Raw genomic sequence first — 24,858 nt, 5'->3', positions numbered from 1 at the left:
TCGCAGTATTTGTTTCACAAAACCTTCCATCTACTCCTCTCTGCTTCGCCTCCTCTCCCCTCGCTTTCTGTTTCTCTCTCACCCCAGAAATGCATCTATTATTAACACCTCTGGCTCTCGCCGAAGACTGAACCAAGGTTCAGGCCAAGCTCCATAGTATTTAAATCACTTATAATGAGCTAGAAATCCTGCCTGTTTGGATGACAGCAATTAATGTTTGCCTTATATACAGTATGCACATCATCTTAGCAGGTGTCCCCTGCATAATGCTGTATTTTCAACCCAATGGTGGCACACCAGTGCAGGTATATAAAAATCAATCAGGCAGCATCCGACCACCGAAAATATAGAGAATCAGAGCTCGTATTCCCGCAGATAATGCATATCATGTCAGTCCTGCTGTCAGGGAGATATTACTGTAACTGTAGAATTAGTCGTGCACGGGTTCCCACTGCGGAGGTTGTGTTTAACCTCCCTGCAGCAGGTTTCTGCCGCGGCTGCCGTCCGAGTGCAGACGAGCGGGGGGGATGCGCAGGCGAGAGTTGTCCCCAGTGACTAGCATGGCCTCTTTTCATCTTCTGCTTCCCTCCTCTCTTTGAACAAACACAAGGGTTTGTCAGAGGTCCACCCCTCGCATAGAGAGGGGAATTATGTTGCTGCAAGACTACTGAAACCCTGAAGTCATCACCACTTTGGCTGGCGGAGCTTGCTAAACTAAAGAATGCATCATTGTTTCAATCGGAATCGCACAGAGAGGGCTGCTCTCTAATTTCAACATGGGAACAGTTGGGCAAAGTCACGAGTCAAACTGAAAATGAGATAAGTCTGAGTTTGTCCCTTTTATCACTGGTTTATTTATACTGGTAAACATCAAACAGAAACAACAGCAAAATCAAGAGCTGACGTCCTCCCATAGTTGTGGTTATCGCTCCTCTTACATCGACAAGTTCATTTACATTGGTTGTCATCAGCGTGACACGATAACGTCAGTAAGTAAAAAATATGGAAATATGGAACCATTCCTCTGGATCTCATCTACACGTAATATCAGATTACTTTCCCGCACCTGTCATGCTGTTGGTGTTGGTCCAATTGTTGCTAAAATCAGTCATGACAGAAATCCTATCAGAGTGGAGTCTTTATGTAATTATGTGATAAAAATGTATCGATTCAAACCGGAGGGCAGTATTAGGCTGAGTCGATTTGTGCCACAAAAATACTGCATTGTGCTGTGTCTGGGGGTGTCAGGGATGTAAAGATGGAGCGCTGTCTGTCTACTACATTCTGTTCCAACACCTCTGGGATGTAAAGCACATTCATAATCTCTCCAAACCACCGTCAAGGTAATTAAGACATGTCGCCGTCTGTCTGTAGAGCAGGAGACAAGAATCGTGTTCAAAGTCTACAGAGATTGTATCACTTTAAGTAACAGGCAATGAGACTGAGTATAATAACCCCCCCTGCGTGTTTCTTTCTTTGTTATAATACAGTATGTCCAGGTTACTGCATTCAATACCACATGAACACTTATGGTTGTACTGAGATATACAGCATCTCACACAACTAAACATTTTTGTACATGAAGTTGATTTATACATTGTTGTGCCTTCCATCAAAGTTCGATCCAATGTCGTTATAAAGACGACTCTGATAGGTTATAAGGTAGAAAACAAATTTGAAACGTTTCCCAATAACCCTGTGCGCCTGCCTTGCCCTCATATATATGAGAGAAGCTTACAGGTCCCTCAATAGAGAGCACAAAATCTCTGTGTCTGTTTCACAACGGGACAAAAATCCAATCCAAGAAAACAAGAGAACGCAGGTGATAAACTCCAAATCATAAAGTGCTCTCCAGAAGCCACTCAGACCTGGAGAGCTTGTCCCTGGCCCGGTGAATGTTTGCTGCGCCCTCCAGCTGCGGCAGCTCCACGCTCATCGACAGGCTCCGCTTGGAGCGCAGACTGGTCCCAGGTTTGGGGTAGGCCACATAGCAGCGCTGCATATATGAGTCTGCGTTAAGGGAGTGCCTGCGGTTCACCCTCACTCCCCCTGTGGGCACAGTCATGTAATGTTGAGGCACCTGTTGAGGCCGCGGACCTCTGGGAACAGCAGTCCATTTGGAGGGTTGGCCAGGAACAGCCAGAGCGACGGCGGTGTTCATTTTGACCTCTGACGAGTTATTCTGGTTCATGTTATCGAGCTCGACATCTGCCTGAGCTTCAGCTCGGTGAGCCTCTGATGGTTTTGGTGGAATACTTGAACGTTTGGGCCTCGGAGCTCCTGGGGAGGCCGGGTGCCAGCTGTGGCTGGCAGCAGAGTTAGAGACAGTGCAGTCAGGGACGGAGGGTTTGGTGGTGGCTGCAACGACTGGCAGTCGCTGCTTGGCTGGCTCTGGGGGCGGCAGGGCAATCCGGAGGCACTCCTTGTCATTCTTCTCCGGACGCAGGACCTGCTTGGAGAGAGACTTGGGAATCCCACAGCCCTGTAGCTGTCCATCACTGCTCAGTGATCGAATATCCCCCATCTCTAGAGCCTGACATGACCGAAGCAAGAATAGAGCAAGGAAGAGAGGGGATAATGAAAGCAATTCTATTAGATGCTCCTGATTCAATTTCAACACAAATAATAATAAACATAAAAAGAAGAAAACAGAGGCAAACTGACCTTATCTGTATCTCCTTGGTTACACACCCGGTAGCGCACAATGAGGAAGATGATAAAAGCGAGCACTGAGGCCACAATAATCCCTCCAATGATAACCACAATGGTGCCGCCAAGAAACTGGGACTGCATGAAATGGCATCTCAGGTATTGCGGCTCTGTGGTGAAGTGGATACAACCTATCACCCTGGTGGCGGTCAGCGAGGTCACCTGGTCATCGTAGATGGCCAGCACACACAGGTCATAGTGCGTACCAGCCGCCAGGTTGTTTACCAGGATGCTCTTACTGGTCGGGGGTATCATTCTGTAAAAAGAAAACAAAAGCTTTGTGAGCTCTGACATAGATTAGGGAGGGTCACATGAAAGGAGAGAGAAGCAAATCAGATTATCCAGCTTATTGTTTTGAAGGGATAAAATGACATGACAATCATTTATCTCTCAGGGAGCTATTTAAGATCTGTCTAGGCATAATCTTTTGTGACATTTGATTTATTTTCTCCAGCATCTTTACTGATAAAAGGTTGCTCTCAGTCACGGAGGACGCTGGAGGCCTCCTTTTGCTCACAACATCAAGATACAGAGCCAAATTCTCTAATGTCTCCTGAATTCAGTAGCCACTGCCAAACACCATGTGTAGTTGACTTCGAAGTTTCTTTAAAAAAAAGGGGGCCTGTGCGACCATCCTGTCACATCAAAGTGATTAGCACTAAGCATAGAGTGAAAAAGGGCAAGAGATGAAAGAATTGCTATGTACGCCCGTTTCTCAGATGGGCATGTGCGAAAGCCTCTGATGCTTTTTGTAAAACACTGGCTGACTACTCTTTGATCTTCCTATCAGTCCGCAGCTTAGTGCTGACGCTCTATTTTGATTTTGTTGATTAAGCATTATCAAGGTTTTGCACAAAGTAAATGATACACTCTTGTGATGGGGGATTATGAGTCAAAGAATATGAAGTAAAATACAGTGCATTAGTCTGTCTTCCTGATGGGATTAATAGACACCACAAATAATCATGTCGACAGCCAAGTCCGGTTCTTAATGACTAAACATCCAGAGGGATTTAAGCAATCAAAGCAGACTATAAAGGTAAAACAAATGTCAAGGATTTCTTAATAATATGATTTCAGTCAGTTTAAATTTATTGGCATACATTCAGATTCAGATCAAAACGGATCAAATTGCGCTATTTGGCCAGTATTTTAACTTACTAACTAACTAACTAACTAACTAACTAACTAACTAACTAACTAACTAACTTTAACTTAACCCAGCAGGTCAGGTATAACTGTTTACCTGTAAACCAGTGAATCATCATAAGTGCCATTATATTGGATCTGGAACATGCGTATTCCAGGAATACTCCTCTGGAAGTTAAACTTGACCATGGCCGAGGTGGACGTGGCCTCAGCAATCACAACTTTTTTCTCCTGGCTCGTCTTTGCGTTCCCCAGAGGCAACCCTCCCGCCTCTGCCCCCGTCTTAGTCACTGTGGCGATATCTGATGACCCGGGGTCGGGCTCCTGCTCTGCGACTGTGTTGTTGATGATATGAGGGAGTTTGTCGATGACAAGATCCACCGTCTGTTGGGCCTCGCCTGCCGGGTTGGAGGCCACGCAGGTGAAGGAACCTGTAACACAAACTAAATTGATTATTGCCTTATATTTATTGGGATATAAACATATCTATCCGCTTTTTTTTTTATATATATTTGACATTTTGGGAACTACCGAGCCCCTAAAGTCCTGAAAGATTATATATTTTATATTTTGCTATATATGAAAATACAGGGGCTCCAATGTAAATGTAAGGCTACAGACAGCAGCTGGTATCTTTCCCATACCTGTCCGTCCAATAAGCTGGAGCCAGCAGCCGGTTAGCTTAGCTTATCAACAGCTAGCATGGAACCCAAAAGGAACCTTCTAGCATCTCTAAAGCTCAGTCAATAACATGTTATATCTCTTTCGTTTAACCCGTACAGAAACCTTAGTGTAACAACAAGGAATAGTGGTTTAACTGGAGTTTTCTCATCACCATTAGTGAGTTTAAGAGGTGCTGGAAGGTGGATTTTGACGTGTTTGGACAGTCAGGCTAGGACAGTTCCCTCTGTCTAAACTGAACTAAGCCAATGTGATAATTTGATGAGATGGTTTCAATCTTCTCATCTAATTCTCAGCAAGAAAGCAAAAACATTGGGATTTTTTTAACTTGATGATATAACCAGTAAACCATAAACGTGTGAGAATGTAGATTTGTGTAAATGTGTAAATCACGTATTCAATTAGCCAACAAGGTGAAGAAGTCATTTGTCATTCCGTTGTCATTGACTTTAATCAGTTTGCAAGCCAATACCCTTCCACACTCTAAACTTTATCACCTGATGTCGACAAATACTTCAGTCCTATAGCCTTCTGCGAACATGAGCAAACAAGTCATTTTGTTCAGTCAACAACACAAGCACAGCCCCCGGGGTGTAAACAGACCGGAGTCCTTGACGGTGCTGATCAGGATGTCCAACGTGCCGTCTGAGTGGACCGCAGCCCTGGAGGAATTGGACATTAGGCGTCCATCAGGGGCGATCCAGTGGATAATGGGGTCGGGGTCGCCTCTAGCCTTACAGCGCAGCGTCACACTCTGCCCCTCCAACGCCCGCAGCTCCTGAGGCAGAGGAAGGAAGGGTGGTTAGTGGGGGGGACTATGTTAAATACAGAGACACACTGAAATCACTTTGTACAAACAGTTATCCTTTGTGCTGTAACTTTGGCTTAGATATAATAAGTAATGCTTTTATTGGTGATGTTGTGTTTAAAAGCTTTATTCCCTATAAATATAATCAACAATTGATCATTGTCATGATATTGAATTGTCATGCTTATGAAAGCAAGATAACCAATGTGATAGTACATTGCTGTGTATGTGATAGAATCCAAGTAAACACAATTTCCTCTGCAATTATGCAAAATAAGTCTACTGAATGTAAATTAGAGGAGCTGTGGTTATTTGGCAAGGATTTGATCAGATAATTTTGTTTGGATGCATGAATCAAGGACTAAATCACTGTAAGCTTTCCCTGTGTAATAAGAGCTTCAACGCGGATCCATCATAAACCTGCAAATACCTTTATTAAAATGTTAATTGAAAATCCTGCTACTGAACTTCTCTGAAAACTCTCCACAGGCCACAGTTTGATTACTTTTTTCAAAGTAAGTTCAATATATTTGACAATATTTAGTTAGCTGAACGGCCCAGATGAGTCCCACAAGTCTTGTAAGACACGTCTGGCTCCCAAAGCTAATATTTGGTTTGACAGCCATAGAAAGTGCCAGCTAGGATTAACTGAGGCAGAATCCAGTGTCTGCCTCAGAGAGTGTAACAGTAAAGCAAGTGTTTTGTTTAACAGTGCACGGCTTCATTTGAAGGTCATACCTGAGAGTGCCTGGTGATGAGAGGAGGCTCACACAGGAACTCTTCCTCTGAAACAGTCCAGAAATAGCGTCCGGCGAGGTGTTGCGGTGAGGCACAGGTCTCCAGATCATCCTCCCTCCGCAACCTCCGCAGCCAGAGCAGCTCACAGTTACACCTCAGCGGGTTCCCTCCGAAACTCAACGCGAATGAAGTAGGCCCCATTATTCCAGAGGTGGCCAGGACCCCGGCTCTTTGGAAAATAGGGTCAGGAGGAAGCTTCTGGAGCTTGTTGGAAGTCACGTCCAGCCTCTTGAGCTTCTGCAGCCCAGAGAAGGTGCCCTCTGGGATGTAGCTGAGCATGTTGTGGTCCAAATTGAGTGTATGGAGATTGGACATCCTCTGAATGGCCACCCATGGCGCACTTTCCAAGTTGTTGTAGGATAAGTCCAGCTCTTCCAGCGCTGTGAGATCATTGAAGGCCCCAATGTGTATGTGGGTGAGCTGGTTGTTGTTGAGGTTGAGGTGGTGCAGCTTGGACATGCCGCTGAAGGTGTCATTGATGATGCGGGATAGCCGGTTGCTATCGAGGTGAAGGGCTCGTAGGTTCTCCAGGTCTTTGAAAGCGTCAGGTGCGATGGAGCCGATAGTGTTCCGAGAGAGGGTCAGGTCCACCAGCCTGGTCATGTTGGCGAAGTCTTTGCGTTTGATGTTGGTTACAAAGTTATCCCCAAGACGCATCTCCACCGTGTGCCTGTCGATGTTCGGGGGCACAAAGAGAAGACCCTTTTTATCGCACAAAGTCGCCAGGTTGGGGTTAAGTACCTGGCAGACGCAGCGTTTGGGGCAGATCTGAACTTTGTGGGCTTTCACAGCCAAACCGAGGACTATCAGGTACACCAGGAGTGACTCCATTTGGCTTTTCAGTCAGGTTAATACACCTAGAAAACATGAAAGCAAAAAGAGAGAAACAGAATGGGTATTACTCATTAAGCAGTTTAAGAATGCAAAGCGTGAAATCTGCGATTGTTATTTGTATCATCTTCATCAAACTGTCATTTCTGTAGCCGGGTAATCACACATGCACTGAGAGCTCCCCCTTTAAAAGGGGAACTGGGGGATTCTGCTGTGTAAAGTTAAAGCTTTTTTCCACTAGATTTGAAGTACCCTCATTGCTCACAGCTGAGATTTCAGAGATTTCCTTTCCAAATTCTAAGCAGGAAGCTAAGAGAGTCGATGCCTGAACAAACAATAAAGGCTTTGCAATTAGACATAAAACTAATTAGTCACCTGCAGACTTGAGATTGAAACATCCCCAGAAATCTTGTATGATTTTTGTGACAGCTCTCCTTTTAAGCCCCTGCTCGCCCAATCATACTTTTTTGATATGATTATGCCAGCCCTTTTATGTTAGTGTACAGAAGGATGAAAGTCTAGACTGGCAGTCCAGGGCCTCGTAAGAATTAGACGGATATCTCCCAGGATCGTATCGCCAATAGGAAGGGATGATTGGGCCCAGTGCCTCAGCGAGGATGTGCTATGCCTTGCTATTGATTTTCTCTCTGCTCTCTCTGCTGCTACTCTTACTTATGACACAACTGAGATGGGGGATAAGGAGGGATCCATTTGGTTGAATCCCGAGACCTTGTCAGGGATATAGGATGTCATAAAACTAAGACAGTAGAGATCAGATCACAGCTTTGCAGGTACACCACGCCATGTACCAGAACAGGAGTGACATTAGCCGTGGTTATTTTTAGAACTGAAATTTAGTGTCATTTTGGTAGAACATGCAATATTTAGCCCTCTGGGTGTCCCGTTACAGCACACAGAAAGGAACACCAATCCTATCAAACACAAGGAACAAGGGATCCAATCCCACAACTGTAGTAAAAATCCAAAGCCTAACCTTTAAACACAGAAGAGAATGGCTGATTTATGATTATAGCTTTCTGTGGTCCACTGGTAATGTCTCCATTGGAGAGTGTGCATAAAAATCTGGCCTCAGCAAAGAGGCTGCTAACTGAGCACCTTCATGCTTCAAAAGCCTCTGTTGCACCGGAGCTGTGACACACAACTGGTGGTGTAATAACCTTGACAGTCGGAGTGTGTGGAAAATATCATAGAGAAAAGAAAACATTAGACAGGATAGGAGTGACATGTGGGGCCATGTTTTTAACATGAGCCATGGTGGCATCCAGCGGTAACAGTTTTGACAGCAGGGTAAAATGTATCACAGCCTGACAAGGTGGCAGGGAAGAGGTCGCCTTAAAATGGTCCATGACAGCAATGGGAGGAAAGATATCATTGGAGGGAGCGCGCTGGGTGTGACATTTTCATAAATAGTGCTGATCGAGCAGCAATGAATCAATGTCTTTCTCGACCCATTTATACAGAGGACAACTTTACCAAGTCACACACATGCCCCGTTTTGTAGATTATAGTCTGGGCTGCAGAGTTCTGAGCTGCTGAGAAATGGACTGTGGAGTCATTATTAAATGTTGTCAAGACTCCTTAAAGACTTCTTAAAGATAGCCGACAACTTCATCATCAAGCTGTGCTGCAATGTTTAGTGACACCTGAGTGGAAACTTTAATATGTACTTTATGTGTGTGTATCAGAGGAGAGCCTATAAAACCTGAGATGTACATGCGTACATCTGCTCATGTTGGTGTGCCAACCACCTTCTGCTCTGACTGTGACTGGCACCGCCTCTGGATGTGCAATGAGGCGGCGCGGACCTGCTACTTCCAGACTCAAATGGCGTTGAAGACGTGCTATTGATTCACTCGTTGGAGATGGGGGCTTCTTTTTTTTCTGCTGCTGAATACTCAGCCAAACGTCAAGAGAATGGTCGCAAAGGTAATCCCTACAAAATTTGTTCTGTCAGGACAAAAGGACAGCCCCCTCGCTGCTGAGACGGGGCAGGAAATGTCTGTTGGCGTCTCCCTGATTTGCATTTAATTATGGTTGTTCCACAAAGATTTGCATAACAGGTTGCACTCATCAGGTACATGAACAAATAAGTAGATAATCAATCAATGCGTTCATCAATCACGCACTTCATCTTTTAATGTCACGCCCCCCAGAAAATCATTATTCTCCAGGTTGGGCTGTTCATTATAGTGAGGCGACATGGGAGGGCCACAAATAAACAAGAAAACAGATAATCTACTGATGCATTAATCATATTCTCCTTCATAGTCAATCAAATGTCCGTTTACTACCTCTGAGCAGGTCTTCTCGCCCTCAGAGGACAGAACAGAGTGACAGCAAACACCCACACACGCACACCGGTGGGTGGATTTGTGCCTAATAGAGGTAGCTAACTACACAACAACCCCCAGCAATGGAGACAGACATTCATGCGTAGCAGTAACAGCAGCAGCAGCGGCAGTATACTGTAGGAAAAGATATCTATGGTCTCCCTGGGGCAGCATTCTCCAAGAAACGCCTTATGCAGCACATTGCATGCCAATCGTTCGGTGAGGTAATGGGGATATGTTTTCAGATGGTCTAACTTATGCTGGAGCTCATGTGAGGAAGACTCTGCAATCCACGTCTGGGCAGGGAATCAGGGAACGCAGCCCTGCGAGGGGAAGTTAATGAGATGGAGTCTGCTTGCTATGCCTCCACGCAGGTCCACACGATGGCACATGGGGACGCCTCGGCAGCATCTCACCCGGGTTACTCTGTGAGAAGCTGCAGGACGTCTGCTGATGTCAGAAATAAGCTCTGTTGTGTCAACGAGGTAAACTGATGCTGCAAGACGATGGTAAAACACTATCGACAAAGCAGTGAAATGGGTCCTCAGCCTGCTTGCTTTATGAGACCAAATGGAGCTGCTGCAGATGCTGAATGGGGATCATATTCGAACCAGGCTGCTAGAAATTCTATTTTGTCGGGTAAATGCTCGTGTCCAAACATCCTGACCAAACACTGATGACGTTATGGAGCGTCTAATTAACACATCTGTGTTTGTGAATGAGGGTATGTGCGTGCTGTCTGTGACACCCTTTTCCTACACGGTCTGCCAATGTTAGAATGCGATAGCTCTTGGGTGACAGCCTTGATGCCATGGCAACACAGGAAATGTCAGTTTTGGGTAAGATGTAATCAGTGGCTCATTTTCAGATCACCTAATAAGATTTTGAACAAAGAGTCCTCGTCAATCGAGGTTTTGTTTGAAGGCCAGGGCAGACTCATTGTATCATCTTTGACCCTGTCGTGACGAGAAGAAAGTAGGTTGTACACTCAGCTACTTTTGTATCGGAGACAATGTTTTCCCAGTCTTGCGCGTAATAAATACCTTAATGACTTGATGTAGCACTCTGATGTGAAATTATGTTTTAGTCAGACAAGCTTGTGTGTGTGTGTGTGTGTGTGTGTGTGTGTGTGTGTGTGTGTGTGTGTGTGTGTGTGTGTGTGTGTGTGTGTGTGTGTGCCAGGGGTATAGCATACTAAGCAGACCCCACTGCATCAATAGAAGTGCTGTTCATCAGCATTTACAACTCCCCCTTGCAATTCCAAGTGTTTTCCTTCACACTCTATAACAGGAAATTCAGTGATACCTTGATATGCTGGATATCCCATGACAGGAGCATCAGTAGACAAACAAACACAGAAAACACATTTTAGATGCTGTCTTGTATCAAAGCAGGAAACTGAACAGGCCAAATTGAAATGCTGATCACTGACTCTGGATCAAAATTCTTGTACCGTTGTGACGTGCCCTGATGTGAGAGGCTTATGACCTGGGATTTTCTTCCGGAAAGAGCAATGCCGAACATCACCTCAGAATATCAATATGGCCTCCTCAAGTGAATATTCTCCACAGTATAGGCCGGCATGCCTGTAGACTGTCAAATCTGACAATTCCCAATCGAGTTTCAGGTACAGGAAGTGTAGGAAAAACCTAAATCCTACATCTCTTTAAAGAAATACCATGCTCATTTCATGTTACAGCCATGTAGGGAGATAAGGAAAGCCAAAATAAAATCCATGATCACTGTATCCACTGACTAATTTTCCCCTTTTCAAAGACACTCAGGATCCTGTATTTTCTACCTCGCACGGCAACAAAAGGGTTAAATAATGCATAATCTTCTCTCTCCTTATTGTGTTGTGTAATCAAAAAGCAACTCATATACACACCATGTGGACCAAGTTTGTGACAATTAATCTCTCAAGTAAGTTTCAAATCTTAATGAAAGCACTTCTTCAGCAAAAACAAACGCTTATATTGTGGTGAGTAAAAATTGGGGTCAGCGAATGCAGAGCCTGTCTGCAGAACAGCCTCGGTGCTGCTGAGGAACCACATATCACTTCTCTGCTATCAGTGAAAGGTATACAGCACATGAGCTACATCATTGAGTGCATTAAAATAGCAGTAAGAGCAAATAGAAGCAGCAAAATGAGGCGTGGGCCTGGTTTTTACTGGTGTAGCAGTTACAATGGTGCCTCAGGCACTCATGAATAATGAGATATGTGATAACTAACGCTCGACATAAAACAAGACCATTAGGTTTACCTCACCCCCTTTATGAAAATCACCATGATCATATTTTCGCCTGTCTTCATCAGTCACCTGGCAACACGTCCCCCATGCCCACACAATCATTATCAATTGTGTTACTTAAGCTAATTTAGTCTTCATCACACCTTAATGACTAGTGTGTAATTTGCATATCAGTTTAACCACAGCAGCACAGAGCAGCACATGACTGGATCCTCTGTGCTGATAAAATACACAACAAAACAAAGAAACATCTCATCCTGCACGTATTTAGAGAGCGAGCTGGATAATGGAAACATTATGCATGGTTCTCTGTTTCACCTGTAGGGAGGGGAAATAACAGCACGAAATGCAGCCAAGTGGATACTAAAAATAAAATAGATATCTGATGGCGTTCCTAGGCAAGAGAGGGGATTTTTTGACCTTGCGGTGCAGGTCCTGGACTGGTAAAGCCACAACCTCTGTCATAAGGAAACATCTGAACCCTTTCAGATGGGTCCTGAGAGAACTACTTCAAGTCAATATTGCGCCTCTTGAAAAGACAGTTCACCCAAAAGAGTTGTCTACAATCCACACCGATCGCAGCCTATAAATTATTGAATTTACCTTGCAGATGAAACATCAAGCCAAGTCAGAGGAGGGTTGGTTTGAGCTGATTTCCTCCCAGGAGAGCTGATTGCATTCTGAGAGCGTCTTGCCTAAAATGGGACCGACGGTGCCTCCTGGAGATAATTCAGGTGTCCGGAAAACACGCGTCTTGGCTCTTATAACATGTGACGGCCTGCGAAACCAGCGATGCCCTTCAAGAAATCCATGACCAGAATGTAAAGAACGACTCCTCTCCGATCCGTTCACATAGCAGATATGTAACTCAGCTTTCCTTCTTTCGTAAAAAAAAAAAAAAAAAAAAAAAAACACTGTAAAATGCAGCCCAGAGAGGTCCCAGTGTGGCTGTGAGGCTGCAGCTGTGCGGGATCCGCGTTTACTGCGCATCCGCCTGTGTGCACCTCCAAGAGGAGAAAACGCCTTTGTAGCGACAGGCTGCTTTAATATCTACCGCGCTGTGAGTGACTAGTGCTGTGCTGAATCCAGCCAGATGTTCGTATCGCTTTCACGGGCTTTTGCTGGCAACGCAGGGCTCAGTGCGAGTTAATCCAGATTGACTGAAAGGCTGCCCCCCCCCTCCCTCTGCCCCTGGACTACTGTCAACCACCGACCCGGCTCCATTTCTGACCAGAGGTGCTGTGCTCGGAATGGTAATCAGCGCGCGCCGAGCTGCACAGAGACCATTTGTGTGCATAGACAGATGCAGAGCCTCCCAGCCTTTCTCACAGGCAGGCATCATAATTTATTCATGTATATTGGACTATACTGCACGAAACGCAGTAATATTCTATTTAAAGAAAAAGAAAAAAGTGAGCACAGACATGTTTATCAGATTCAGACATACATGAGTTTGATCACGAGTAAGGCAATAACCAGGCTTAAACAACACTGTTATTGAAAATCCATCCTTTAAGTAATACCTTTGGTGCATCTGGTCTGGGTAAAGCCAAATATAGCAGCCTATAGCTGAATAGTCCTGCATGTGTTACATAGATTATTGGCAAGAAAGTGTTGAGTTGGCTGAAAGTGAAAGCCCTAGCTCCCGGTGGGTCTGCTTGGCACTCAACCCATCACTATCTGATGCAATGATCCTGTGGCCTTTTGTGCAAGTTGGCGAAGTAGCTTGTATGTGCTTCAGTGTATTACAGTACAGAAACTTCTTGGACTCATAGACTCATTGGGTTTCTTGTATTTCCTATAACAATGACCGATATGCTCCCGGGGTCTCCTGGCTCTGTGAAATAGGTGTCTGTTGTCATCCACAGAATTACCCTGAGGATTTCTACTCCAGATCAATAGCTCCATCCAGTTACAAGACATCTACTTGAGATCAATAGGAATAGTGCTTTAAGCATGGTTATCCAGAACAGGGAAAGACCAGAGCTATTTAATAGGGCTGCAACTAACAATTATTGATTAATCTAACGATTATATTTTCAATTAATCAATTAATCAATTAATAGTTTGGTCTGTAAAATGTCAGAAAATAGTAAAAGATGTCCAGTGATATTTTTGCATGGAAAATTAAGATTGATTATACAAATATTAAGTGTTTATTTTTATATCATTGACTAATTGACTTTGTGTGCACAAAGTCACTGTTATTACACGTATAAAATAAGTGTTGCTCTCATGTTGGCTACCTGCACAAGAAATGCTTGTAAAATAACTGCTTTTTCACCAGCCACAACAACTGCATACACACATTTTGCTGGTGGGAAGTGTTAATGTCAAGGCCTGCATGTGTCTCATAGGCGTCATCATAAGATGACAGTTGGTGGCATGAAATGATACTGACAGGACTTGTTTTTATGTTGCGCTCCTTTACTGCTGTGATTCATGTCCGGCTCTCACTGACGCATGTCATCCAGGAACTGTTGGTAGGTGAGATTGTCCGCCCATTCACCTGTCCGGCTCTTTTTTTCCAAGAACAAGCCCATGCTTTCCTGTCGAGAGTTAGTGATGCTGCGTCTCCACGGGGTCTCTGTGGTCTCTGTGATCCCCAGCAGCTGACGCACATTAGCACTGATGACCTGCAGGGCGCACAGCAGAGTTGAGTTCTTTGATAAAGTGTGTTCTCACCCTTATTTAATAAGGTAGTCCCACTGAGGGTCAGAGTGTCTAGTCTTTCGAGGATATTTCACCAAGATTATGGCATCATGGAAAGAAAGGTAACAAGATCACACTACCAGAAACAAATCAAAGGATTTACGGGCTAATCTCCACTAAATAGAGCTCACAATTCTTTATTGAGTCTGTCCGTCTCAAGGTATTTCATTATCAGTTCGCACTCACCAGTTTTTTTATTTATTTTTCTGGTGTTATGCTTCTACAGTAGCTGAATACATAAAGGCGCTTTAAGCCAATTTAGTTCTAACCTCAGGGAGAGATGAGAAAAACAGTCGCTTTAACTGTATGTGATACAGCTGATCTGAGGCGCTGCTGGCAGTGATGCTCAGTTACAACACACAACTTTAATTGGATGTCACACTGTTCAAAGAAAGAGTGTTAAAGGTCCAAGTTAAATATGCAACTAAGTTGGCACAGACTAGACACCAGATTCAATGTTTACAATCCACTTAGAGCTAACTGGAGAAATATTTTAATACAATTGAGGCGACAACTAACAATTATTCCTACTATAGATTAATCTTCTTATTGTTTTTCTTTTAATTAATCCATTGCTTTACCCCGTGAAAAGTCAAATTAAGGAAAAAAGCCCATGCCACAAGTTGCTGAGTCCAAAGGGAGTAAGTAATGCCCACTTGGTGTTTATATTTGATGATTTAGGCTACTTCAATGATTGATCACTTATCAAAATTGTAATCAATTAAGACAAACTCATCGAATTGTTTGAGCACCCGTTGTTAAGAGTAGTTTTCACAGTGCCATCATTATCTTGGTGCTACTGTTAAAACTACCTTGAACATGTTGTGAGCCTCCAGCTTTGATATGTAAACACGTCTCCATAATAACAACAATCTTTTCTGAAGGTTAGAATAAAATCAAATAAAACTCGAGTATCTGTCTCTCCTAAATACCTTCATGTCTTTAAAATCTGTGATTCCAAGTCTTGGCAAGTAGATACAATTTACATAAATGAGCCTTCTTCCAGTGATGAAGTTCTCCGTGAAACATGCCTGCGACAGAAATGTATAATGAGGTTATTTACAACTTTGAAATGCGAAATATTCCCTTGGAAGCTCACAGGCACATATCCTGTAACGGTTAATGTGATATCTGTTTAGTCAGGTAAATATTAACGTACTTTGTATTGTGGAAATCCTAAAGACTCAATCCATCTTGCAACATCATGACAACTCCACTGTAGGAAATCCATGTTGCCTGTAAGCATGTTGCTATGGAAACTGTTACCTGCCACTAGGTGTTGATAAGTGTTTCCTTCACTCATAAAACCGTAAAATATATATATATATTAAAACGAAACTAGGCAACATTTCTGATACCAAAGTTCCCGAATAAGTTCTCAAAATGCTCTTAAAAGTACACCAATCCGTGTTTAAAGAAACAACCAATCAGCTTCTTGTAATTTAGGGTGGTTGGTAAATAGCGCACAGTGATTGGCTTTTAATCAGGAATGTCCCTCCTACACCAAACGGAAACAGCGAATGCCGTCACGCGCAGCTTTCACAGATCAACAAATGAAGTGCACTGGTGCTACTCAATAACATCCGCTTTGGTGATGTCTTGTAGATCGGATAAAAACGCAGCATTGTATCCCACCGCTCTGTCCCCTGCAACATTCCTGCTAGTTCTCTTTGCACTCCAGTTACTTTTGGGTCGTTTCAAGGGCTTCGGAGCAGGAAAAGAGAAACCCGAAACTCCACAATGGCAGCAATTCTCCTCCGGTCCCTTTTGAACAAGAAGGTAAAACAAAATCATGCTAATGTTTGACACAACAGTTGCTTTTCTTTGACGCTTATGCAACTCAAAAATAGCTAGCAACCTGTACTGCTAGCTAGCAAAGTCGTTGCCTTCACGCACATTGAATCACACTCTTCACTCCTACTTATTTGCAAGCATTTATTATTTATGTGCAGTTTAAGTTTGATAGGTAGGGGCAGGTTTTATTTGCATCACGTGCACAGGGGAGACGAGCAATGGAGGACTCCGTCCTTATTTATTAGACCTTGGACAATGACTGTAATATGAATAAAATTTGATTAATATTCTCTGTTTTAATTATTGAAGGTGCCCCTACACCTGGGTCGCCTTTGTTACTCCTCCTCCTCAGTGGTAAGTCACCACTCACCAGCTTTCATAACTCTGCAATGAATGAATGTTACGTGTTCACCACAGGTTCTACGTGCCACGTTTTGTTGCATTTTGAGTTAACTTAAAATGTATACATATTTTCATTATTGGACACGCATGGCTTCATGATATCAAAGTAACAACATGTCTTTAGTTTGCAAAGTTTGTTTTATTGAAATAACATTCTCATAATATTTTTGCCATGAAACTCCAAATGGAGCTGAGACTCATAATTCTTTCTTCAGTAATCTTTAAGACATTAGCCAACTCTCCAACTCTATCTATCACTCCATTTATACCTTCATGTAAGCATTGTGTTGAGGCATTAATCCAAAAATAGGTATTTAAACATTTTATTTTAAGCACTCGAAGTTCCCAGAAGCATTGCATATTCATTGTAAGATAAAAAATATTCTGAACCATCAAAACTCTGCACACTCATTATCTATGTTCTAATTCCTACATACAAACTGTACACAGCACATACTGTGCACTAAACTTCATACATGTAGTTAGTATAAGATTAATCCCCATGTTTCATACAAACTCTTTTCCTTTTTTATTCAGTTATTAAGCTCACACTCAAAAATCAAGTGTTTTCAAATAATATGTGCATACTGACTTATTTGAGTGCACTTAATTCTTTCATTTTTTCAGTCTGTACAAAATATACTCAAAACTTGCATAGAATTAGTGTGTGTATTAGTGGATCGGGATCCACTAATGTAACTTCAGCTTAGAAATGTATGAACAAAAACACCTTAATGAACTTTGTAATGATGTAACCAGACAGGAAGGGATTTAACCATATACCTCTCTGATCCTCTAGCCCACCACCAAGCTGTTCATCGATGGCAAGTTTGTTGAGTCCAACAGCTCTGAATGGCTTGACATTCACAACCCTGTAAGTATTCATAGATGAACTCTATCCAACCTGCAATAAGCCTGTAGAACCAGCTGGCTGCAAATAACCAGTGCAACTTTGTAGTAGTCATTTATGAACGTTGGGGAGGGGGGAAATAAGTCTTGAGTTGCCCATATCTAAGAATTGAAAGCATAGTCACACATACTGTATTAATACAGAGGCAGAGGCTATCATACAATGTGCCACATGTTCATCAGGAATGATAAGCATTCAAACACACTCGCACACCGTTGGCCATGCCGGGAGCAATTTGAGGTTCAGTATCTTACTCGAGGGCACGTCAACATGTTGACGGCAGGGGCCTGGGATAGAATCACCAACCACTCTACCCCGTTCATGTTTTTATATCCAGTCATGTTTTTATATCTAGCGATGCAGTGATGGATGATTATGGCATGGAGAAACAGCATTCTACGTTCTTCACATACAATATCAAACCTGTAAAGGATAGAAAACAAACTTGTGTTATTAATATTAAAGAATTATTGTAATGTCTTCCGCTCCTCTGTCAACTTGTTTGTGTGGACTGTCTCCTGCTCCACAGGCCACTAATGAGGTGGTGGGACGTGTTCCCATAGCTACCGAGGAGGAGATGCTGGCAGCTGTTGACTCCTGCTCCAGAGCCTATGGGTCCTGGTCCGAGACCTCCATCCTCAGCAGGCAGCAGATCTTCCTGCGCTACCAGCAGCTCATCAAGGATAACATTGTACGGACATGTGTCACTTGCTTGTTTGTTTTTATTTTTCATCTTCCACTAGTGTGTTTCCATTTTAAGTTAACAACTTGGAGAGCAAGGAAATGGTTTTATGTGTTTCTTATCTTATTAATATATCATTACTGGTTTTTCCTCATATTTCAGAAAGAACTGGCTAAATTGATCACCTTGGAGCAGGGCAAAACTCTGGCTGATGCAGAGGGAGATGTGTTTAGAGGACTCCGTAAGTAAAGCGTAGACTTCCCAGTGTGCTATTGGGTTTGATATCCTGATTAGATTAGAGTGCTGCGGTGAATATATAGCGGGGATCAAATTACCCTGTTGAAACTGTTGTCTATAGTATCTGTATCTCCTGATGAAAAGTCTGTATCTTTGGCAACCCTTTATACCACTGCCTGGATGAAAGTTTTATACTAAGTGGCTGCAGGGTGTCAATTATTTGCGTGTAACCAGACACTTCCTGCCAAAGCAACTTTAACTTTTAAATTAATAATGGAGCAAGTGTTCCGTTTTGGCCATATTGACATATAGAAGCTTAAAACTGCTTTTCAAGAGGATTTCAGTGTCACATTATTTATAAAAAAGAAAAGAAAAGGTTAAGGAAACTGTATTCCTGCAACAGCACCACATTGTTTGGCCCTGATGTTAAAGTGTGACTCCCTAGTTTGTGTAAAGCACTTTGCAGGGGCTGCTGTTAGTTGCATGCTATATAAAGATAATTTATGCAGTTCCTCTCATCGAGGTGCACTACTTCACTTTGGCAGACTTGCATCAACAAGAATCGTGTTGAGAAATTAAAAAAGAGCCACGCTCTCTTGCAAATAAAGGAAGATATATTTGAGTTATTACAAGATGGAGCTGCCAAAGTATTTCTTGTACTTGGTACAGCTCCCAGCTTTATGATGCCTGAGTTATTCTGGCATGCTAACTTTACATTTATCAGCTGAAAGACAGGCTACACATGCAGGTGCTGCCAGGATTAGAGATTTTCTACAGCACTGAGACCGATAGTGCTTGATGTTTTTGCAAGTTATATTACAGTTCACTCATAGGAAAGAATTATCAATTAACAGTTTTGTTTTATTCATAAGTAAGAAGCTAATGTAGTCATTAAATGATCTCATCTTAAATTACTCGTATTACGATTTTCAGAGATGCATCCATTATTTTATTGTATATCACATATGTTTATCTCTGCACATTTTATTTGTTTACTTCGTACTTTCTCCTCATCTTCACCCCCTCAGAGGTGGTTGAGCATGCCTGCAGCATTACCTCTCTCATGCTGGGGGAGACGTTGCCTTCCATCGCCAGGGACATGGATACCTACACCTACCGCCTGCCCATCGGAGTGTGTGCCGGTATCGCTCCGTTTAACTTCCCCGCCATGATTCCTCTGTGGATGTTCCCCATCGGCATGGCTTGTGGCAACACCTACCTGATGAAGCCCTCTGAACGGGTCCCAGGGTGCACCATGCTCCTGGCCAAATTGCTCCATGACGCCGGCGCACCAGATGGTACACTCAACATCATCCACGGCCAGCATGCAGGTGAGATTGTGGATCCCTGTTCAGAATCACACAATCTGTGTGTAATAACCAATGGAGAGTGTTCCATGGGTGATTCAAACTAATCATATACCCCCCCCCCTGGCAATATGTAAATCGGAAATTTCCATGTTATGTGCAATCTATATCTGTAAGTGATTCATGAGTGTTTGAGAAAAGATAATTTTAATCTCTTCTGCATCTGAGAACTTAGTGATGTTATATTGTGATTTACGGGTGCAGCACAGATGAAGAGAGGATTTACAGTATCCGTTTGTATGTTTGTGCAGCGGTGAACTTCATCTGTGACCACCCGGCCATCAAAGCCATCAGCTTTGTGGGCTCCAACACGGCTGGAGAGCACATCTACGAGCGGGGATCTAAGAACGGCAAGAGAGTGCAGTCCAACATGGTACACCAGAACTCGCAGTACTCGACTAAGTCTACTGCGTTTATATTCGGGATCATCAGTCTTATGACGCTGAAGTTGTTGTTTTCCATGATAACTTCCATATTAAACACCGTTCCTGTTATGCACAAATCATATGGAGCAAAAATATTTACCATTTTGTTACCAAGACAACAGCTCAGTGCCTTGCTGTCAATCACCGATGTTTGTAACATGTGCTTAGCACTGTGCTGCCTCCCGTGTAAGAAGAGAAACCCTTCAGAAACGTGTCCTATATCTTTCTTTTTAGGGTGCCAAGAACCATGGTGTGGTGATGCCTGATGCCAACAAAGAGAACACCATCAACCAGCTGGTGGGGGCTGCTTTCGGTGCAGCTGGTCAGCGCTGTATGGCTCTCTCCACTGCTATTTTTGTAGGAGAATCTCGCAAATGGCTCCCAGAGCTGGTGGAGCGCTCTAAGTCACTCCGCGTCAGCGCAGGTAACTTAATTGGAAACTGCGTAAATGCAAATAAAAATATGTTTAATACAATTTTTATTTTTCAGTTCTTATGCATTTCGATATAAAGTGTTGCAGCACGATATTGCCCCTTTTTGTAAGGGAACATTTTACATGTACGCATGTTTCCTGAAGGTGATCAACCTGGGGCAGATGTGGGTCCCCTGATCTCTCCTGAAGCCAAGGCCAGGGTGGAGTCTTTGATCCAGAGTGGGGTGGATGAGGGTGCCAAGCTGCTGCTGGACGGGAGGAATGCCAACGTCAAAGGATATGAAAATGGAAACTTTGTAGGACCCACCATCCTGAGCAGTGTTACGGTGAGATTTGGCTAAGGGTGCAACATGGACACCTCTTTTTACTTTTATTACTGAATAAAGAGTCTAATATGATAAAAATACATGTTTCAGAGAAAATAAAAAGAAAGTTGAGTTTACTTTTTTAACAGGAGCCTAAAGACTTTAGTGGTAAATGCACTTGAACCCGTTTTTCCAGTCCCTGTATTGATAAAAACAAAGTTTGAACATACTGGTAGTATTATGTACTGTTAATGATACCCGGTGGAGTTGTTGTTGCAGATGATGGTAAATGCTGGAGGAAACATTGTTGTAATCATTCTGCTGTTCTTTCCAGCCGAGTATGAAGTGTTACACAGAGGAGATCTTTGGACCGGTGCTTGTCGTCCTGGAGGCTGACAGTCTTGACGAAGCAATTTCTTTAATCAACAGTAACCCTTACGGCAACGGCACCGCCATCTTCACCACCAATGGAGCCACAGCACGCAAATACACACATGAGGTGGACGTTGGCCAGGTGAGAGATGCTTTTACAAAGGCTGAATAAAAGGACACTGAAGATTGTTGGTCAATTTGAAAACCATACACCGAACAGACAAATAGCTTTTTCTGTCGGGGATTAAACCTCTTTGGTGTTATTATAATCTTCAGTGAGTCACCGGAGTGAGACTTTGAGTAAACAGTTTAGTGTTGGAGGTGATCTGTTTTTAAAAACAGGAAAACAGACAGAGTAGATAGACGGGGGGGTGCAAAGTGGCCCTCTGGCAGTGAGGGCACACTTTTTGTGGCCCTCCCTATCCTCAAAGTTGCCCATCCCTGAGCTTGCGGCCCGCCATAGTCTAATTTGTCCGCCACAGTTTCATAATGAACCAAAATATTTTTACACGGTTGGAGCACAGCAGGAGTTATGCATGATTTATTGTTAATGTGTGGATGCCTTTTGTACAGATTGGCGTGAACGTGCCCATCCCTGTCCCCCTCCCCATGTTCTCCTTCACTGGCTCCAGAGGCTCATTCAGAGGAGACACCAACTTCTATGGCAAGCAGGTAATAAACAAAAGCAGTTTGTCATGTGTTGAATCATTAAAATAAAGAAACTTGCACATGCTTTCGGTTGCTGACACAGCAGTTGTCTCTTTACCATCAGGGCATCCAATTCTACACTCAGATCAAGACTGTGACATCCCAGTGGAAGGCGGAGGACACCACTCTGACGAGCCCAGCTGTTACCATGCCAACCATGGGGCGTTAAATTGACGACACATCTAACGTAACCTTCAGTGATTTCTCATATGCCTTAAGAAGAAGATCATGGAAGGAATTTTAAAAAAAGGTCCCCTTTTGAGAAATATCCACACTGGGGATTATTAGTTAGCAAAAAAAATTTATTTCGAACATCGAGGACGATGTTGTTGCACAAACACACAAAAATGCAAATTACAGACGGGAGAGCTTAGCTGGACTAATGCAATGAATGGTGCTGTGAATCTCTTCATGAGTTTGTTGTCATTTCTACCAGTTTTCTCCTGTTTGTGTCCTGTTCTGGGTCCTTGGGTACTCTGGTGTCACATTTCTTATAAGTAGAATCAAAAGGATCAGATTCTGCCTTTTTTAAAGCGGTGTCTGCAGATGTCTTCCACCATTTCACTCTGTGGTTCTTTTGGCTTGTTCTGTTTATCAGAGCGTTGTGTAGCTACTTGAAAAGTACATATAAATGGAGCAAATGCGTCATTAGAACAAGAGCCTAGTTAAAACTGAAATAATGGTTGTAGTTCTTGTCCCTCTAAATGTATATCCTACTGTCCAGTGTTGGGACTAATGTGTTTTCGGTGTCACATAGAGGCTCGAGGGTTTGTACTGTATTGTCGGAGTGATGCTGAAAGGTATAAAAGTTCAATTGCATTGTTTTACATTTTAGCTCCTTGAAACTTTGTCCCCTTGACTTCTTCTTAGGTCTTTGTGGCTGAAGATTAAAAGACGAGAGTCTGTAGTTCACTCTTTGAATAAAGACACTAATTTGACTAAATTGAATTCTGATTTGTGTTGAAATGGTCCTCTGCTTCTGCTGCAATTTTATGCACTGTTAATTACGCATAAAGCCAACATATTGGTATGCTGGATGTGTAGATCTAAATGATCAGAATCAGAAATCCTTTTTTGGGACAGTACAGATGTAAGACTAAAATAAGTATGCTAAAACTTTAAATAAAAATGGTAAACAAGCGTATAATAAGTAAACACCCAGAGTAAAAATAAGTGGTGGCATAAAATGTTTTAATTTGCAGCCAGTTATAACAGTAATAAATGGTAAAAAGTGTATATTGCACATGAATACAAAACAAATAATGCCTAATGGACACCACAGTTGACAAGTAGTCGGTTATGTTTGAACCTGAGTTATTCTAGTTCAACAACACACAGCCTATAATTTTGCTGCAAGTGTCACACTGTTTAAACGGTCTGGAAAAAAGTAATCAGAAAAAATCAGTGGTTTAAAGTAACTTGAGTAACTTTACTCAAGTACTGTACTTAAGTACAATTCTGAGATAGCTTTGCTTAACTATAGAAATTCCTTCTTACTTTTTACTTTTACTCTGTTGCATTTCAAAATATTGTACTTTTTACTCCTACATTTGTTTGATAAATTGAATTACTAGTTACTTTTCAGATTGAAATTATTAATACAGAATTTTAACAATAAGGACGTTAATTTATTTTTTATAGATTCAGCTACAGAGCCGTATATAACGCAATTTAAATTAACCCCAATTTTACCAGCTCCAACATTAAAATCACATATGCACTGATCTATCAAATAATCCAATAATATTCTGAAATGGGCCTATCTGCATAATGAGTACTTTTATTTTTGGTACTTTTGGTATATATTTTGAGGCTACTTTTACTAAGTAACGTTTGAATGCAGGACTTTAACTTGTACTTTTACTTTATTAAAAATCGCAATATCAGTATATAAATGTTAGAGTTAATGATTACTTTCACCAATGGAAATAACTTTTCTGATGGCAGAACTATTGACAGAACAGGCTGTGCATTGTTCTTCATGTGTAATGTGTTTTGTACTCGGCATGTTTTAGTCTGACATCTAATGGTTAGTCCTGCATGAGTTTGGATGCCCAACAAGCAGTTTTCACAAGACCACAAGCTGACCAAGACAACGCCAGGCATGCTAGTTTTGTGTTAAGTGAGCTAATCGGCAAGAAACTGAAGCCTCATTCAGAAAGTGAATTTGTCTCGAAGCACCGTCTCAAATCGGATTACTGACACGGCACAAGAATGTTTGAAAAAACACTGAAGGACACCGCAAGAGATTTCCAGTTTTTCTCTTTGACCTGCAATGAGACAACGGACAAAGCAAATACTGCCCAACTAGCCATTTCTGTGCGTGGGATTAGAGCTGAGTTGGATACTTGGGAGGAAATAATGTCTCTGCAAGCCATGCATGGCACTACCAAAAGTGAGGATTTGTTTGAGCAAGTTGTTGAGGCCAGGGGTGCCCAAAAAGTCAATCGCGACTTGGCTGGCGCGCAGAAAGGACTGACTGCATTGGTCCGAAAAGAAATGAGTCGTCTCAGTCTTAATCCAAGTGAGTTGGTTGTATGTCACTGTATCATACATCAAGAGAGCCTGTGTGCACCTTCCCTGAATCTCAATGAAGTGATGAATACTGTCGTTTCCACCATAAACTTTATTAGAAGCAGAGGACTAAACAACTTGAGGGAAGAAGTAAAGCAGCTCACGGAGATGAAGGGGACTCAGTGAAAGCAAGTGGCTATCTCAGAGCTGAATGTCAAACTCCAAGTTCCTATCCAGCTCTTCAGCGCTCTGCTTTCAAATGTGAAATCAGTTGAAGCTAAACTAAAGCTGTGGCAAGTGCAACTGGAAAAGGGGAAACACTGTGCACTTTCTCACTCTGCAAGAACAAAAGCCTGCTGTGACATCTGGATATGCTGGTGAGTGTGCAAAACTATTCCAGGTCTTCGTAGAGAGGTTC

At 42.7% G+C, this 24,858-nt stretch overlaps 2 protein-coding genes across 2 annotated transcripts; one reads left to right on the top strand and one right to left on the bottom strand.

The window, feature by feature from the left end:
* Nucleotides 1-836: 836 nt before the first annotated feature.
* Nucleotides 837-12,943, bottom strand: lrfn5b (leucine rich repeat and fibronectin type III domain containing 5b). The gene is made up of 6 exons (XM_029425768.1): nucleotides 12,183-12,943; nucleotides 6,086-7,002; nucleotides 5,143-5,317; nucleotides 3,956-4,289; nucleotides 2,665-2,965; nucleotides 837-2,533 (listed from the first exon to the last, which is right to left on the bottom strand). The coding sequence occupies exons 2-6, from the start codon at nucleotides 6,974-6,976 to the stop codon at nucleotides 1,838-1,840; spliced, it is 2,397 nt and encodes a 798-aa protein (XP_029281628.1). The 5' UTR covers nucleotides 6,977-7,002; nucleotides 12,183-12,943; the 3' UTR covers nucleotides 837-1,837.
* A 2,921-nt stretch (nucleotides 12,944-15,864) lies between these two features.
* On the top strand, nucleotides 15,865-22,869 carry LOC115003833 (methylmalonate-semialdehyde dehydrogenase [acylating], mitochondrial-like). Its single transcript, XM_029425769.1, has 12 exons — nucleotides 15,865-16,070; nucleotides 16,395-16,439; nucleotides 17,287-17,361; nucleotides 17,927-18,088; nucleotides 18,242-18,320; nucleotides 19,345-19,647; nucleotides 19,935-20,056; nucleotides 20,343-20,532; nucleotides 20,686-20,867; nucleotides 21,181-21,360; nucleotides 21,792-21,890; nucleotides 21,991-22,869. Exons 1-12 carry the CDS (start codon nucleotides 16,032-16,034, stop codon nucleotides 22,093-22,095), a joined length of 1,581 nt encoding a protein of 526 aa, XP_029281629.1. The 5' UTR covers nucleotides 15,865-16,031; the 3' UTR covers nucleotides 22,096-22,869.
* The last annotated feature ends 1,989 nt before the right edge of the window (nucleotides 22,870-24,858 follow it).

Source organism: Cottoperca gobio, chromosome 24 (genome assembly GCF_900634415.1).
Source record: "Cottoperca gobio chromosome 24, fCotGob3.1, whole genome shotgun sequence".
NCBI lineage: Eukaryota > Metazoa > Chordata > Actinopteri > Perciformes > Bovichtidae > Cottoperca > Cottoperca gobio.
This window is presented reverse-complemented; position numbering and strand designations above follow the sequence as displayed.

Bases quoted from the DNA above. Each gene is read 5' to 3' on its own strand.
- lrfn5b (XM_029425768.1), bottom strand. From the start codon at position 6,976: ATGGAGTCACTCCTGGTGTACCTGATAGTCCTCGGTTTGGCTGTGAAA. The intron at 4,290-5,142 runs GTCTGTTTACAC...TTTGTGTTACAG, and splicing joins CAGCACCGTCAAGGACTCCG to GTTCCTTCACCTGCGTGGCC. The intron at 2,966-3,955 runs GTAAACAGTTAT...TTCTTTTTACAG, and splicing joins GATGATTCACTGGTTTACAG to AATGATACCCCCGACCAGTA.
- LOC115003833 (XM_029425769.1), top strand. From the start codon at position 16,032: ATGGCAGCAATTCTCCTCCGGTCCCTTTTGAACAAGAAG. The intron at 18,321-19,344 runs GTAAGTAAAGCG...TCACCCCCTCAG, and splicing joins AGATGTGTTTAGAGGACTCC to AGGTGGTTGAGCATGCCTGC. The intron at 21,891-21,990 runs GTAATAAACAAA...CTTTACCATCAG, and splicing joins CCAACTTCTATGGCAAGCAG to GGCATCCAATTCTACACTCA.